A 16,784-nucleotide genomic window follows, 5' to 3' on the forward strand; every position below is an offset into this window, starting at 1 on the left:
TAGTGCTGGACTACGGTTAACAGTGTGTGTGTGCGCGTGCGTGTGTGTGTCTTCCTGAAAAGAGAAGAAAGTCTGTCAGAGAAGCTTCCAACGTTTAATAGATCCAGATTCAGACAGGAGACTGATGTCTGTCCTAGCGCAAGCTGGCTAACAGCCAGGCCACTGCTTGCCAGATGAACATTTCTCCACACTGGTCTACAAGTGTGCTCCATGTAGAGCTGATAATAAGCTCATGAATTTTTTATGAAAATGTTCTTTATGGATAACAGCTGAGCATTTCTACTTCTGGAGGATCTTATCATGTGGGGAAAGACATTGGTGGACTTAAAGCTCCAGTGATGAAACGGGAAAGGAAATCAAAAGGGACGGCAAGCGTGAAATCATAATCAGATCATATACAATATATAGTTTATGTTGTTTATAATCGTTTACCGGTGCCAGAGTCACCGATGTTTCATGAGCCACCGGTATGGCTATCTGCACTGCAAAGTGTTTGTCTGACGTGTTCAGACAAACATGGGCGCCTAAAGGAAGTGCACAGTGACTCATAATGCTACTGCCTCCTGTTTGCAGCCAGGGACAAGGGTTTTATATAAAAAAAAAACAACTTCTGCCACTCTGAGCTGAGGAACTGAATACGACCAGACAAAGTTAATCATAAAGAAATCACAACATTTAATGAATCATTCTGCTAATGGAAGGCCACTATATCCGCTAGATACATTTTCATGATAGCCTTTATCCCCTTTCCCTTATACCTGTGTATATGTAATTGTTTCCACATGACAGATGTATGTTTATCTTGCTGTTCTCTTCTCTTCTCTCTTTGCTGTTCTCTTCTCTCTTTCTTCTGTCTCTACCCGGCTGGCCTTAGGCAGATGGGTCCCTCCATATGAGCTGGGTTCTGCTCGAGGTTTCTTCCTCTTAAAAGGGAGTTTTTCCTTGCCACCGTCGCCTTCAGGCTTGCTCTGGGGGTTTCAGGCCGGGTTTTTGTAAAGCGTCTTGAGACGATTTGTATTGTTATTGACGCTATATAAATAAAATTGAATTGAATTGAATTGAATTAGTTTATTTTATGTTATTTTAACATTTTTTTTTTTACCTGATTTCATGTCTGTTTTTGGTTTCTCATGTGCTTCTTGTTACAAATTCTCACATTTGACATCCCTTTCCCAAGATATGTACAGGTCCTCTTCAAAAAATAAAATAACACTAATCTTCCCTCAGTCCCTACAACATCAGCTTCCTCTCAATATACACAGAAAACACTGTGACAGAAGAAAAAAATATACTTTTTCCATATCACTAGAACTGATCTCAACCTCAGTCCAACCGATGAGCAGAAAGCAGTTTGGTCCGTCTGAATGTAAAATTCATGTCTTATCTTGGAAAAACTGGCTCAGAGGTTTTAGCCTCCTCCCCGGCCTTATCATCAAAAACATAAGTTGTGGCAGCATGCCGGGATAAACGGTACAGAATGTTAGAAACACAGTAGAATGACTGGGGAAATAAAGAGGGGAAAAACAAAAAATAAGTGTTTTATTGCTAAATGTAGATGAACTGCAGTGTACAGCGGGTTTATAGAATGACTGTGCGGTCTCTATTTCTCAGCGTGCCCAGCAGCACTTGAATCCATCAGTCATCCAGCTATGAGTCCAATCTTTGAGTCTAGAACAGCCCCAACTGTTCAAAACTGTGAGACCATTTCAGCTACAGCTCAGAGCGTCACAATCACCAGACCGAAACAGAGGTTTTATTTCAATACTCCCCAGCCCGCATCAAGACATGCTCCACATGCACAACCCACTGCTTCCTGTTGGTCTTTATTATCTCCATGCTGCAGACAACCGCTTATTAGATAATGTCAAACTGAAACACAAACACACATGTTTGAGGAATGTGAAACATCGTGATGATGGCTGACTTCATGCAATTTGTCATGAGAGGCTTTGTACAGGAGCCGGTTTTCCCCATTATCCTGCGGGCTTTAGCAGCAGAAAGGGGAACCACTCGGAACTGTTATTCCCTTCGCACCAGCAGCAATTTCAATACTGAGCTCATTCAGCTTGAAATCTGTTGTACTGGTACAGGAGGTGCCGTGTGATGTGTTTGTAACAGCAAACAAGGTTTTATATTGGCATGTTTTGCATTTGAAGATTTGCAAAGACTCAGTTCGGTAAAGGAGAGTTGCTGTTTGCATCGAGAGCTTAAAGGATGAAAATGACTCAAACACTTTGAATCACAACAGGTGCTCCATTATAAATCCTGTGCGATAGTGTATGCATGCTGTGCATCCCAGCATGCACAGCGTGATGGCAGGGTAAACTCTGGACAGCGTTCCGCACTATTACAGGCCTATACCGTCACATTTGAGTTACCTGCTCACCTGACTTTCATGTCACTCGATGATGGAAGAAAACTTTCACACGCCAAAATCTGTTTAAAGGGATAGTCTGAGTTGCTTTGAAGTAGGGTTGTATGAAGTACTTACAGTCAGTGTCAGAGCAGCAGGCGTGAGCACCAGCTCCAGCTATCACAGTAATAAACTGCTGTGGATGAGTCCAGCAGAAAAAAAAAACTATTCAAGTCACCGAAAAAAATCAATATGAGTTTAAGCGTACTCTACATTTAGCATATTATCACCGCTTTACCTTTCTGCCAGACAGTCTTTCCTGAACTAAAGCAGCTATATTGTATATAGATGCTCTCTTCACAGCCATCAGACTGCATTGGCAAAAACTGATGTTTACCTCACAGAGCACAGGAGTCACTGGTCTACCACTGGCTCGGTCAGTTAGTTTGTGTTACTGTGTGGCTCTGATGTGTTGGTATGATCAGATCTAAATTAAGAAGTTACAGTCACACAGGAATTTCCTTTTTTCAGTGGATGGTAAGCTAATAAATTGCAACATAGTCGCATAGAATTACTCATTGTAATTTGTGTGAGGAAAATGTTGATATTCCCAGTGAACTAAATGTCTCATTATGCCTTGTTGTTAGCTTCCTAAATTGTTAGCCACAGTGGTTTCAGTTCTCACTAAAACTACACTGTAAACCTTTGATGTAAATTTACAGTGAAATCTGAACATTATTTTACTGTATTACTGTCATACAGTATCATACTGTAAACTGCAATGCAATCTGGGAGAAAAAAAAGTGATTACAGCACTTTAAGAGAATGGCATTTTTTACAGGATTATACTGTAAACTTTACTGAGCTGAGCATCATGGGAAGGTGAAAGGAAAGTGCGGGAACTAAAATTTGAAAATCTACCGACACAGCAAGACCTTTTTATTATCTGGCAAAAGTTTGTTTTTGCAGCTTACATTTTATTTTTGTTGACTTTAACTTTGATGCCAGTCAGTCTCTGTCACCACAAAGGCAGTCACAGGACAACGCGCTCAGCCTTTTTTCACAGATGTCCAGATTTGAGGATTTCTCCAGTTGAATTTTCTGCCATTTAGAACAGTGTTAGAACAAAGCTGTTGAAAAGTTTCGTTTTTGCAAGCTAGCTAAAATTAGAACGTCAGCATTTTGTCTCAATTTATATCAACATTAAAACAAGACTGCTGCTTTTGCTGGAAGATAACGTAGTAACGTATTAAGTTTAACCTATAGTGCTTTGTGTGCCCGTTTCCACATGGATAAAAAGAGCCACGAAAAGTTTCTATTTGCAATGTTCTACTTAGCTAAAATTAGCGAATCTCAGCATTGTGTATCGGTTTACATTAACAAACACTGATGCTTTTGCTGGTAGATATTTTAACTACTAATTTAGAAAGGTAGTAACTCTAACTTAGTCCTTTGTGTTTCATTTACAGTTCTGACTGTTATATCCTATCTTATAGTGCAACTGTTGTATTGTCCTGGTCAAACATCAGAAGAGATTGATTCCGTTATTTTTGTGATTTCTGTTAACTGTTTCTGGCTCTGATGTGTTGGTATGATCAGATCTAAATTAAGAAGTTACAGTCACACAGGAATTTCCTTTTTACAGTGGATGGTAAGCTAATAAATTGTAACATAGTCGCATAGAATTACTCATTGTAATTTGTGTGAGGAAAATGTTGATATTTCCAGTGAACTAAATGTCTCATTGTGCCTTGTTGTTAGCTTCCTAAATTGTTAGCCACAGTGGTTTCACTTCTCACTAAAACTATTCAAGTCACCGAAAAAAATCAATATGAGTTTAAGCGTACTCTACATTTACAGCCATCCCGTATAACAACAGATTAACGGCCTGTTCAGGCCTTGCATTAAGATCTGATATGGGCAATCCGATCACAAGTGGCCAGCTTTTACAGGGCCTGTTCAGACCTGGCATTTCAAACGCATCTCAGATTCAGATTCAGATTGAGAAAACTTTATTTGTCCCCGGGGGGGCAATTTAAGACACAAGTGAGCAGCTTAACATGCAAATACTGACATTGTAAGGAGCAAAAAAACAAAAATAGAACAAGATACAAAATACATATACAAGTTACCAAGCCATAAATGTTATGACTATCCAAACGTTCATGGAGAATGTAAAAAGACTGTATAAGTAAAGTGACTAAAGTGCAAATGTAAACAGTAGTTACAGGAAATATATATTTACAAGTTATAGCCGAGGTAGAATGGGTAATAAATAAAAACAACCAAGAGTCTCTGGTATGTGAGTATGGGGGTGGGGGGCAAGGGGAGGTTGACTGTACTATGGTGTGTGAGCTGGAGAAGAGTCAGAGAGAGAGAGTGTGTGTGTGGGGAGGAGTTAGGGAGAAGGATGGCTTTGGGGACGAAGGTGGCCTTTCTCCTCTGAGTTCTGCAGGCGGGGCAGCGGAGCCAAGTTGAGTGTCTGTTGGTCGTGAATGTGAGCAAGAGCTCTTACAGGCAGGCCAATGATCTTAGAGTAGACCGAAACAGTGCTCTGCAATCGGTTTCTGTTGTGGAGGCTGATGGAGTGGAACCAACCGGATATTGAGAAGGTGATGATGCTCTCAATAAAACTGAAGTAAAAAGTCCGTAGAATGTCTTTGCTGACTCCAAAGGAGCTGAGTTTCCTCAGGAGGTAAAGAGGTTGCTGGCACCTTCTGAGAGGTTCTTCAGTGTTGGAGGAGAATTTCAGCATGCTGTCAAAGATGGTGCCCAGATATCTGAACTCCTCGATCAGCTCCACTGGCTTCCCCTGGATGATGGTGGTGGCTGTTGTAGTCAGGTCCCTCTGCTTCTTGGAATAAGTCACCACCATCTCGATATGCATCTCGAAATCCAATCACGGTGTGGCGCTCTGCATTCAAATTAACACTGACACCATTTCTTTCTGCAAAAGCCCAGCTGTTTTTTAACCAGCGCGTTCTCTACCTGGAGTTAGAAGAAGAAGAAGCAGAAGAAGATGAGGACGTGACAACATTACAAACGCAGCCTACTGTGTTTAACACATTTGCAGTGTACATGCACTGTTTTTCAAAAATTGGATCTCTCAGATACAATCTCAGTGCTCCTGGTGGGGTTCACACCTGTCTTTTACATGATTGGATCGCCCAAATCGGATCAAGGTCTGAACAGGCCCTAAATCACTGGTTCCCAACATTCAGTTTACAGTAGCCTATGGGACATCTTTTTTTTAATTAATTATTTTTTTTTTTTTTACATTTATAATATAATTAACTGTTCAAAGCCAAAATAAACATTTTAAAATATTTTCAAAACCATAAACTGGATTAACATAAATAAATAAAAAAAAGCCTTGCATTTCTTTTCTACTCCGTTAATTTTCTCTGTCCCTGAGATTTATCCTCTGGCTTCTGGGAACAACTGGAATAAATGATGCCTGTGTTTTTATTTCATTTTAATTCTTCTCTCTTTGCTCAACATTTGTTCTGCCTGCTTTTATACAACACACATATACAACACACTCCTAAAATACTATTGCACAACAAAATAAACACCTTACCTCAAGCTGCAACTATTGCTGCCAAACAAAGTTTCGTTGTAACTTGTGTGCAATGACAATAAAGTTCTTCTTCTTAAAACAACAGAAAGTAATATGATAAAACTACATGAAAAAAACAAAAAACAAAAAAACACAATATAAATAGGTATTGTGTTTTTTTTTTTGGTAATTCTCCTGTCGAAGTCGTTATTGTTTCTTGTATATATTTTTGCCAAATTCCGCGCTACTGTGACAAGGTAACTTCCCATACGTGGGATAAATAAACATGTCTTATGTCTTATATCTTATAATAATCGAAAAAGTGATGTGAGCAATAACTGTGGCAGCAATAATAATTTTCTGCTTAACTAATAATTCTGCTGTGGATAGTTTCAAATTGTCAAAACAAAGTAATAACTACTGGAGGCTCATTGCATCAGCGGTATTTTATTTCTCTGTCACTGGTCTCGTGGCCGAGGCTCTGTGGCCACGCCCCAAGGCGTCATTACTTCAAGCTCCTCGCACCTGAGCTCACACTGACACAGAGAGCGTCACGCGGCGCCTGACGGAGGAATACACACGAGTCCTGGAATGAGTGGATAAAATTTTTACAAGTTTGGTATTAATACTAAAAGATGAACCACGTTCTAAGACGTTTGGTAAGTTTTGTTTACTTATAAGCGGTACGGTGCAACAAAAAAGTTTGGTTGTGTTCACGGAGACCGGTGAATGGGTCTTTAGGTGTAAATATTTTACTTTAAGTCATTTTTATTAACGTGTATAAAAATGTCATTTCCTGTAAGTAAGAAACGATAAGCGTGATAACCACCGAGTGTTTTATGAACTCTCATCTTTAGTTCACTCTCAGTTGTTGTTTAAAGCGGTGGTGTTCCTCAGCGGTCAGTTAAAGTTGTTTATTAAATGGCACAGTAGGCCTCTGTGACATGAGTTGTCGAACCGAGAGTTTATCGGTAAGCTAAGTGAATAAACCGTATTAAGAGACTTTCTGGTTTTCTCTTTCGTTAGTGTGGTCTTCTTGGCAGAATGTCACATTTATATGTCAAAGTCCCTCTTGGCTCGGTTTGAATTCGGGTGCGAAATTCCTCATAGTCTTCTAAAGTAACAACCTAGCTCACTCATTCATTGAAGCTGCTCCCCCTTTAAACAGGGCACTGAGCCGGTCAGACTGTCTCTGACTCCAGGCCAGGTGTCTTCCCTGATTCAGTGTAACAGTTTGTACTTAGGAATGAACCATTTTGTTACAGTCTACTATTTAGTCTACCATGTTAATTCATAGGTATGTAGTCTGACTTTAATTCGGCGTGGTGTAGCCTACTTAAGTTTACTTGTTTGGTTATTTCTCCTACATTTTAGGAAACGATCGTGAGAAAGTTTGACTTCTATCAAAGTACGGTATATGTAAATAAAACTTTGATTTGTAGTGTGTAGGCTATGTGTGCCGAATTGGAGATTGTCTCCTGTACTTACATATTCTGAATTATAATGAACTTATTTTGTATATGCCTCTGTCCTTAAAGTTGTGTTCACTTATTTTAATGGACTATTATTTGGTTCATTTAACATTTGCAGATTTTAAAGAACAACATTTTTTATGAAGAAAAATACTGAAGATAAAAAGATAAAAGTGCAATGGCACATGTTCAAGAAAGTAGGTGTGTTTGTGTGCTTGAGGATGTGTTCATTCTTGAACCCCCACACAGAGCGTGTCTTTGTGGATGCTATAGTGGGTGTGGACAGCAAGCCAGTTCATGCCTTATTTGGTTACTCTTTCCTGCTCTTGACTGTGTCTGGTTATATTGCGTATGTGGTTCCGGTGAAATTTTGTCATTCCAATTAAAACCTGTTGCACAAGACGACTTTCCTGTGTCAACTTAGTTTTCTTAATACTACCGCTATCAGCACTGTAGTCACTTCCGTGCTCTGAAGATGGATGAAAAAAACTTGTCTGATGGAAAGTACCTCCTCAGGTCACATTCACCTGCACACCTCTAACCCTGTACATGAGATAATGACTTGATAAGAAGTGCATTCCATTTGTAAGACTCAGTCTTGTGAAGTGTTAAGTTATATTGCCATAAAACAAAGAAGTGGTTATTGGGAAAGGAAAATTCCTGTGTTTGATGTATTACAAACATAGATAAGCACTCCATTGTAAAAGAATAATTTCCTGTGAGCAGATATTAAATGTTTACAAGGGACATGATTATAGGAATTTGACAATACACTTATGAATGGTTGATGCAAAGAAAGAAAAAAAATCTCAAAAAATGCCTACTAAAATAATATCTAAAATATTAACATAGTTGATTATTTTTAATGATTATCTTCAAATTTTCAATTATCTTGTTTTGTCCAATCCAAACTGAGATTCAGATTAAGATTAGAACGCAGATATGCACATGTGAGAATCAGAAAGCTTAGAATGAGTTTTATTTAAACTCCTTCTCCTTCCTTCAACTTTACCTGGAGAAAAACGTATGAGTATGCATTAACCATTGAGTCTATTAAATTCCATCACAGTCCACTAAATGATGAATTGTAAGAAAACTAAAACTAAATAAATAAATAATGTTTTCTTTCTTCTTAAGGTTGTTTTTGCATTGGTCTGGGTCCTCAGACCCACTGGGGCAAACCTGCCGCCTGCCCTTGATATGGGAGGCAGCAGGACACGGAGGGGTATCTCCTGCAGAGACAACTTGGAGTACCTGATCGGCAACATCTGCTGTTTAAACTGTCCAGCTGGTAAGCCACACGGAGCCACACTTGATTTAACCAATAGAGACTGAAATTCTGTGACTAGCTCAAACCAGAAATCCATCACGGCCATATGAAGAAGTAATTATTTACCTAGAGTGACATTTTCAGTTGACGGCTCAATTAAGTTGCTCTGTATTAAGAGATTTCATGCTTTGTTTGTGTGTGTGTGTTAGGCACACGTGTGACATCCGCCTGCACCCGGGCAGGAGAGAAGGGGGTGTGCGAAGAATGCGACTATGGAACCTTCACTGAGCATGACAACGGGCTGAAACACTGTTTCAAGTGCACACAGTGTCGCTCAGGTAATTCAGCTTGGCAACTTTACACTATCGATTGCAATGACTGAAGAAGGAAAATCAATATTCAACCTTTTCAGAATGCTCTGAGCATAAACTGAGACTTAACAAGGTCTTTTTCATGTTTTTCTCAGATCAGGAAGTTGTAAGGCAATGTACTCACACTCAAGATACTGAATGCCGGTGCAAATCGGGGAGATTTTGTGTTCCTGACCAAGCATGTGAAGTGTGCAAGAAGTGTTCAAGGTAAGCGTATGCAAACCAAATGGAAAAGACAGCCCAATTTGTTACTCATTGAAAGTGAATAATGGGAGACGAATGCTTTTTATGACTTCCATGTCACGTGTTTCTGCGATGGCCTTGCTCATTTGAAGTCTTCAAGATTTTGAAAGACTTTGTTTTTTTGCCTCCCTTCAAACTAGGTGTGGAAGTGATGAAGAGGTCGTAAGGAACTGTACATCAACTACCAACACGGAGTGCAAGAAAATCCAGCCCAAATCTCGCTCTGATACAAGTACAGTATTTGGTTGATGTTGCAGCCACCTGGACACAGGCTTTTTTCCTACATTAGGAAAATATAAACTGAACATTTTGTTTTTGAAGAGGTCTAATTTACAGTCCAGCAAATCACAGTGTGTGGCTATATATACATCAATTATGTTATATAGTGCTCATGACTGTTCTTTGTGTGTTTCTTCTTTTAATCAGGGATCACTCCAGTGATTGTGGTATCTGTGGTGAGCGTTCTGATCATTACTGGGATAGCAGTTTTCGCAGTTTTCGTGTGCAAGAAGAGAACTACACAAAGAGGTAGGTGGAACTAGAAAACCAAACCAAAACGACACTAACACTGGATATTATATTGGGGAAAATGAAAATTCCTAACTTTGTGTTCGAATCCATGGGCCGGCTGGCCTTTCTGTGTGGAGTTTGCTTGTTCTCCCTGTGTCTGCGTGGGTTCCCTCCGGGTACTCCGGCTTCCTCCCACCATCCAAAGACGTGCTCATTAGGTTCACTGGTGATTCTAAATTGGCCGTAGGTGTGAGTGTGAGTGTGAATAGTCATCTGTGTCTCTGTGTTAGCCCTGTGATAGACTGGAGACCTGTCCAGGGTGTACCCCGCCTCTCGCCCGATGACAGCTGGGATAGGCTCCAGCAGACCCCCGTGACCCTTAACAGGAATAACCGGGTATAGAAAATGAATGAATGAATGAATGAATGAATGAATGAACTTTGTGTACCAGAACATGAAGAGAAAGTGCTGTTTAATATGACTAAACATTGTAGCCTTACATTATAAAACAATGTTAAGATTATAGTTTAAGAACACTCCCTAGTTGACACTATCAAAGAAGAACAACTACAGCAACATGTTCATTTAGGAAAGAAAAGGAAATTGTGTGATAAAACGGTTTAATTTCATGATGACTATTGCCGTGCCTGCCTGCCTGCCTGCCTGCCTTGCTGAAGGCTAAAGTCGTTGGCATTCTTTGATGGTAGGCACTGATTAATCTGTTGAATGCTTTTGGGCTGGAACCACAAAGACGTATCTTGTCATAACTGTAAAATATCTATACATGGCCTGATTCTGTGTTTAACAAAAAAAAAATTATTGCATAAGACCGGAAAGTACATGCTGCAGAATAATCCTGGTAAGATTCAAGATGTGAGGTGTGGTTCACTACTGAAATTTCTTTCAACTGTGTCATAAACCGGCAACAACCTGCCCATGTTGTTCGCAGGAATAGGTGGAGGTTTTGCAGGAATAGGTGGAGGTGTTGAGTATCCTCAGAAACCTTGACACAGACTATATGTTTAATTGGCTTTTAGTTTCGATTTAGTTTTTAGTAAGAATTAATATCTGTAAGAAGTTATATTCCTAAGACCAACTGTAATGGCAAACCTCAGCAACTGACCATTTTAACTAGAGAATGTTGCCCACTTTTTTCTTGGAACAGTCTTTTAATCACTGCTACGAGTACTTCATTAAACCAGGTATTTGTTAACAGTTGGAGTTTAAAAAATAAAAAATAAGCACATGTTTAGAAGCATTGCCGCCTTCAAGTTGAGCTTAAAGTGTTTAACATTTTGGTGTCATGTAGTAATGACACAGTGCCCAGTGCTTGGCACTGCTTTGACACGTGTTGATCTGCACCTTTTGAAGCTTTGGCTTTCATTGGCATTTGAAACCTCTTATAAGGCCTTGAATGAGGCTTGTTCCCGGGTAAAACATTACCTTTAATTACACTTCATTATCCACAACTGACTGGTTTGACCAGTGGAACTGTAATTATTTAATGCAGGTTTATTAAATGGAAACAAGTTCTGTAGTGAAAGATTGTTGATGAACAGTAATGCTGCGTCACTCTTTGCTTCAGACTCGTAGAATGTGGACTAACCTGTTGAACTGGACAGCAGTTGGAAACACTTTCTGACGATGATGGAATAAGGTGTATTCGATTCAGATATAATTAAAAAGGTAGACGACCACGGTGGAATTCAGACCGCAGGGTTTATGGGTGGTATGTTATTGTCATTCAGGGTAAACTTGAAAATGGGCTGCTCTCAGCTGCTGTCAGGGACATTTGATGCCTGTTTGGATTCAGCCTTAATAAGATGTTTTACCCAGGCTGTGCTGTTAACCATGCTTTTGGTGAACTCTACTCAGTCCAGCACAAAGTGGCACTATGTTAGTCAGGTTCTACAGATGACCAATAAAAACCCCCATGACACTATTGATTGATGTGGCCAGAATGTTAGAACTCACAAAAAATGACAAAAATGCTTTCTTGATGATTAACTGAACAGTTAAACCCACGCAGAAGTCAAATCGCTGCTTGCATGGGACTTTGGGTAATTCCCTAAAGTTACGTAATCTTCTCTTGTCTTTAGACACCAGGAGAGATCTACCTGACAGGATGAAAGCTGGCCAGGTGAGCATCTTATATATTTAAGAATGATGTCGTATTAGTCAAAACAAGACACACACAGCAAAATGAATGTAATGGATATTTTTATTCAAGGAATAAATATGAATGGTATAGTCCATACGGAATGTAGACGAAGAAGAATAATGCTGTTTAATGAAGGGTGTCTGCTTGAACATGTTCCTCGTGCTCTCTAGCAGTACACTGCCATCAGTCTTCCTGGGGAAAGCGGGGGCGGAGAAACCGGAATCACAAATCTAATACTGCCCCGGCAACCGGTGAGAGCCAAATCCTCAGCCGGTATGGAGGATGAGTGTAAAATGCTGTGTGAAAGCCTCAGCAGCTCAGCCAGTAACTCCCAGAACAGTCTAGCCGGCCTGCCATCCTATGCCTTCCCTGCAGCTTACCCCCGAGCCAGCCCCGTCGTCCCCAGGCAGCCCAACAGGAGGGTGAGAGCAACAGCTCATCTCCACCCCTGCTTCCATCTTTGCTTCTGTCTTTGTCTTCCTTCTCAGCTGCTTACTCCTTGTTTGCTCCATTTGAGTTTTGCTTGCCTTGCTGCTGTAACGGCACACACCCTCAGCTCTGGTTGCAGTGGTCTAACTGTCCTCATCCTCTAGTTTTCTCACTTTGGTTTTTATTTGGCAAAGTACAGGTGAAATGTTAAACACTTTTGCCCTGTTAAAATATTAGCACTTCTACACTACACTACACTACACTACACTATACTATACTATACAATACTACACTGTATGAGCTTACACACTTTCTTATATTCTCCACTCTGGCTAGCAAAAATTATGAATACTCAGAGTTCTTCTTGAAGAGATTAAGATTTCTTGGGGGTTAAGATCTTAATACACATAGTTATAAACCAGTCCCCAGTCCTTGTGACTCACTCATTTACTTTACAGGCTGTGAGATTTGTGGTTGTAAAAGCACACACCCTTTTTCCATTCAGTTTTGAAACTAAAAATTCCTCACTGGAGTTGTCATCATCAGTGAAGAGAAGTGTTAGAAGCCAGTGCTGCTCAACTTTAGCAAATAATCTATTGTCTGATATTTGACTGGCTGTCCTCGGTTTAGCCATTAGTCTGTCTCTCAGCCTACATTCATTTTCTTGTCCAGAGCAGCGTTAATATAGATGAGTCACATGTTCCTTATTGTACCTGTAAAACATTAACATAAGTGGAGGGACATCTTGATTATCAGATGTTCCTTGCTTTTACTTCTATTCACACATTAATTCTGAAGAATCTGTTTCACCAAGTGATTTAAAGTTCACCTAACTGACCTGCCAAGTAACTGAATAAGAGATGAGTTGGAGTCGCCTTCTTGCTTCTTTGGACATTAATGATTATTTCTCTTTTTGTCATTTAGGAAGATGAGCAATTCCCCAAGCTTGTCCCCATGAATGGTAAAGTGTTTATCTTAATTTCTTCTCTCAAACGTTAAGATGGATCAGTTTGACCTGCTGAACACAGAAACAACAGTACTGGATAAACTCGTGCTTATCTTTTAGATTTCGTCCCCACTGTTGGGTGTACTCATGTATTAGTCGTAAATGTTATCACCATAGTGTGACTATATGGCACTTGTCTGAAGGTCTTTCTCTTTGTTTACAGGTGAAGAGTCACTCAGGAAGTGCTTTGGGTATTTGGAAGAACTGGACATGGACCAGCATAAGAGATTCTTCCGTCAGCTTGGGATTAGTGACAATGTGATCAAAAGCAAAGAGAGCCTTCCCTATGAAGACAGGATCCATGAATTGCTGAACATTTGGGTTGAGAAAGAGGGACGAGAGGCTAGTTTGAATGATCTGCTGAAAGCTTTGCTTGAGTTGAATCAAAGGCGAACAGCTGAGATGGTCAAGGAGAATGCCATAAAAGATGGCCATTACTGCTGTGAGTGTTAATGACAGGAGAGTTTCAAAAAACAAAACAAAATAACGTTAAGCCTTTCTGACACAGCCTAATGATTTCCATGGTGCGTAGTTCTTTTTTACGAAAACATGCACCATCTAACACCCGATGGCCTTTAACTATAGTGCCATCAAGTGTGGTCCTTTGGCATGAATAAGTAACTTGCTCAAGCCATGGGATAAACATGGAGAAAGAATGGTAGTCTGTTAGACACAAAGTTCTTGTTGCTTGCTGCTTCCCGTTGTTGTTGAAGCAAAGCATAAGCCTACCAGCCTTAGTGGCATTTTGACCAGTAAAACCATCCACACTTCCATTTGTGAAGAGTGTGTTTTACTGAAGCTACTGCTGTTTCAATATGTGCATGTCACTGTACTGTACAGCTATGATGAAGAAAGTAGGTAGTGAAGACAAATTTTGGCTCTACATACCTGCTTAATGTTACAGAACCACTAACGTGAAAAGGGACAGTTTGAACTCAGCTGTTTCTTGTGACTGGAAGTGTAATCTTTCTGTCAGCTTCACGCAGTGCTGTGAAGTGTTTGTTGTCTTGTGCCTTGTGCATACAGACAGCTGTTTACTTAAAACAAATCAAACTCAAGAGAGTTTAGATTGTTTCACAGTGACACGGATATTTATTAAAATGAAAAACTTATTTAACGTTTATTACAATATGTATTTAAGTTTGACTGTGTCCTCATCGTCTCACCGATCTGAGCTATGCTTACATCAGTGGAAATTCTTCAAGTATTACATGTTGACTGACGATGTTATCCTGTTCAAAGTTTGCTTTAAGCTCCTAGTTCAAAAGGATAATTTAGTTTGTTTCCTGCATGCTTTGTGTTCCAGGTTTGTTACATTCCTGATCACAACCAACACATCGCAGGTTTACAAAAAAACTAGTTTTACATTTGGTCACTTAAGTGAGCCAATGAAACATGAAGTGTGTTGAGAGTGTTGAGTGTTCACTCCCATTTCTCACTTTCCACCTCTTTTTGGGGAGCTGTGGAGTAGTGGTTTGAGAAGCCGCTTTGGGGCCACAGGTTTGCTTCCCCTGTGTCAATGTCTGAGGTGCCTTGAGCAAGAACCTAACCCCTAAATTGCAACCCAGGCGCACACAGAAGAGGAGCAGCAGCCCACTGCTCCGAGTGTACACAATACTGTGTGAATGAATGGATGGGTCAAATGCAGGAATATAATTTCCCCATGTGAGATCTAATGTGTTGCTGACATTGATCATGTAGTACTTATCTGCTTCATAGATTGGACAGATTAATCACATGTTACCTAAATGTAACATTATTAGTAAGTGTTACAGTGAGTGTCTCTTATCAATGTCATGATTTTGCATGTTTTGTCCGTTGCTTTCCATCACTTTTGTTTGTCAGTCTGTTTCATTTTATGAGCTGAAAAAAGTGTCAGGATTCAAAAGTGTTTGTAAACTTGTCAAAAAAATATAAGTTCATATAGTATATCACACTGTGCTTGGATATGATTTCAATTCACTGTTACACAGCACACTGGTAAAAGGTGAGGCCTGTGTGTGGGCTAGACAGCAGAGCCACACCCTGGTAGGAGAACTACCTGGCCTCACAGTGTCTGAAGGTGAATTAACATGACTAATGTTTTCAGTTCCTCCTGCTCTTTTCATGCCACAATGTTTGCCAAGATGAAGCTTTTATAAACCAATGTGGAGTTCCCAATTGATTATTTTAATTATCAATAAAAATCAACATGATTGGGTAAATCGTGTGTTTGTTTGTTTATTAATTCATTAATTCATTCATTCATTCTTTCATCTTCTGTAACGGCTTGTCCTGTGAAGGATCGCGGGGGGGCTGGAGCCTATCCCAGCTGTCACTAGGCGAGAGGCAGGGTACATCCTGGACAGGTCTCCAGTCTATCCAGGGTAAATCTCGTGTTGTTTATTGTTATTATTGCCTTCTTACGATTCTTTGTTATAATTGTTTAAAACAAGATTAAAACTGTTCTGAAAGGGCCCTGAAGAAGAGGACTAAACAAGTCACTTGGATTGTAGTGAAGACATAGAACTACAGAACAACCAGTCCTTTAACACTAAGACAGCAAATTAAGGGGGAAAGGAGGAGATAAATTGGACACACCAGATGACAAAAATCTCAATCAAACAAGCAAGTGAGCGTAACCAAAAAAAAAAAAAAAAACTAAGAGTAAAACTAGTTTTTGGAAAGTATAAGTTTAGAAGGAAAGTAATCAATTACTTATTTAAAAGAAAATAAGGAAGAACTCTAACCAGAATCAGCTGGATACACCTAAACTGTATTGGGAGAAAGTTACCCGTGGAATCCCAGCAGTCTTTCCTATGACGTTGGTTGAGGATCTTATGGACTGACTCAGTATCCCATGGGTGCATTTCACCTTCACTTCAGGCTAAGTTATCTTCTCCTCCTCCTTGCGCGCAGCTCTCATTCACCTGCATGTACACCCCCAAACACTCTGAACTGAATTGAACTGGACTGCTTCAAACTCAAGAGGACATTCAAACATCTCTGATTCACACATTCAAGTAAAAGTTTGACAAATTTTCTATTATTTTGACCTTATCGTTCTGAACTTAGGGGAAATTCTGTTTGACTTAAGACCTTTGGGAAAATGTTGTTTGGTTCTAATGACATGACATATTAAGCTGATCTTTATGTATACTTATTAATTCTGAATCCCTTAATTTTGAAACGACAGGCTGACAATATAAATGACTCTCCTATCTGGCGCCCAACTATAACCATGATTGAGCCTATGCTACAGGATGAGTGGTGAAACACCAAGAACCCAAACAAGTCCAAGAACTTACAACCTTGTTAGATAAAGGATGAAATCAGTTTATGTAGTTTATCGTGAAAGGGTGACAAATGCATGAATCAGATTTTATGGCACTCCATCCAATAGTTGTAGACACATTTCGTTAAAAGTCAAA

General features: G+C 39.8%; 2 protein-coding genes across 5 annotated transcripts; one reads left to right on the forward strand and one right to left on the reverse strand.

The window, feature by feature from the left end:
- Window positions 1-4,348: 4,348 nt before the first annotated feature.
- On the reverse strand, window positions 4,349-6,053 carry LOC311493511 (uncharacterized protein). The gene is made up of 2 exons (XM_084552207.1): window positions 5,934-6,053; window positions 4,349-5,341 (listed from the first exon to the last, which is right to left on the reverse strand). The coding sequence occupies exon 2, from the start codon at window positions 5,238-5,240 to the stop codon at window positions 4,752-4,754; it is 489 nt and encodes a 162-aa protein (XP_084408333.1). The 5' UTR covers window positions 5,241-5,341; window positions 5,934-6,053; the 3' UTR covers window positions 4,349-4,751.
- A 389-nt stretch (window positions 6,054-6,442) lies between these two features.
- hdr (hematopoietic death receptor) lies at window positions 6,443-15,578 on the forward strand. Of its 4 annotated transcripts, none has more exons than XM_084552203.1 (10): window positions 6,443-6,571; window positions 8,522-8,675; window positions 8,864-8,992; window positions 9,121-9,232; window positions 9,409-9,500; window positions 9,695-9,796; window positions 11,878-11,918; window positions 12,110-12,361; window positions 13,293-13,329; window positions 13,538-15,578. In XM_084552203.1, exons 1-10 carry the CDS (start codon window positions 6,548-6,550, stop codon window positions 13,825-13,827), a joined length of 1,233 nt encoding a protein of 410 aa, XP_084408329.1. In that variant the 5' UTR covers window positions 6,443-6,547; the 3' UTR covers window positions 13,828-15,578. The 4 variants fall into 4 exon arrangements, with proteins under 4 accessions (XP_084408329.1, XP_084408330.1, XP_084408331.1 ...); XM_084552204.1 differs by having other exon boundaries at window positions 12,113-12,361; XM_084552205.1 differs by having other exon boundaries at window positions 6,444-6,571; window positions 12,110-12,190.
- Window positions 15,579-16,784: the final 1,206 nt, after the last annotated feature.

This window comes from Chelon labrosus (assembly GCF_963514085.1).
Source record: "Chelon labrosus genome assembly, chromosome: 9".
NCBI lineage: Eukaryota > Metazoa > Chordata > Actinopteri > Mugiliformes > Mugilidae > Chelon > Chelon labrosus.

Bases quoted from the DNA above. Each gene is read 5' to 3' on its own strand.
- LOC311493511 (XM_084552207.1), bottom strand. From the start codon at position 5,240: ATGCATATCGAGATGGTGGTGACTTATTCCAAGAAGCAGAGGGACCTG.
- hdr (XM_084552203.1), top strand. From the start codon at position 6,548: ATGAACCACGTTCTAAGACGTTTG. The intron at 9,501-9,694 runs GTACAGTATTTG...TCTTTTAATCAG, and splicing joins CAAATCTCGCTCTGATACAA to GGATCACTCCAGTGATTGTG. The intron at 11,919-12,109 runs GTGAGCATCTTA...CGTGCTCTCTAG, and splicing joins ACAGGATGAAAGCTGGCCAG to CAGTACACTGCCATCAGTCT.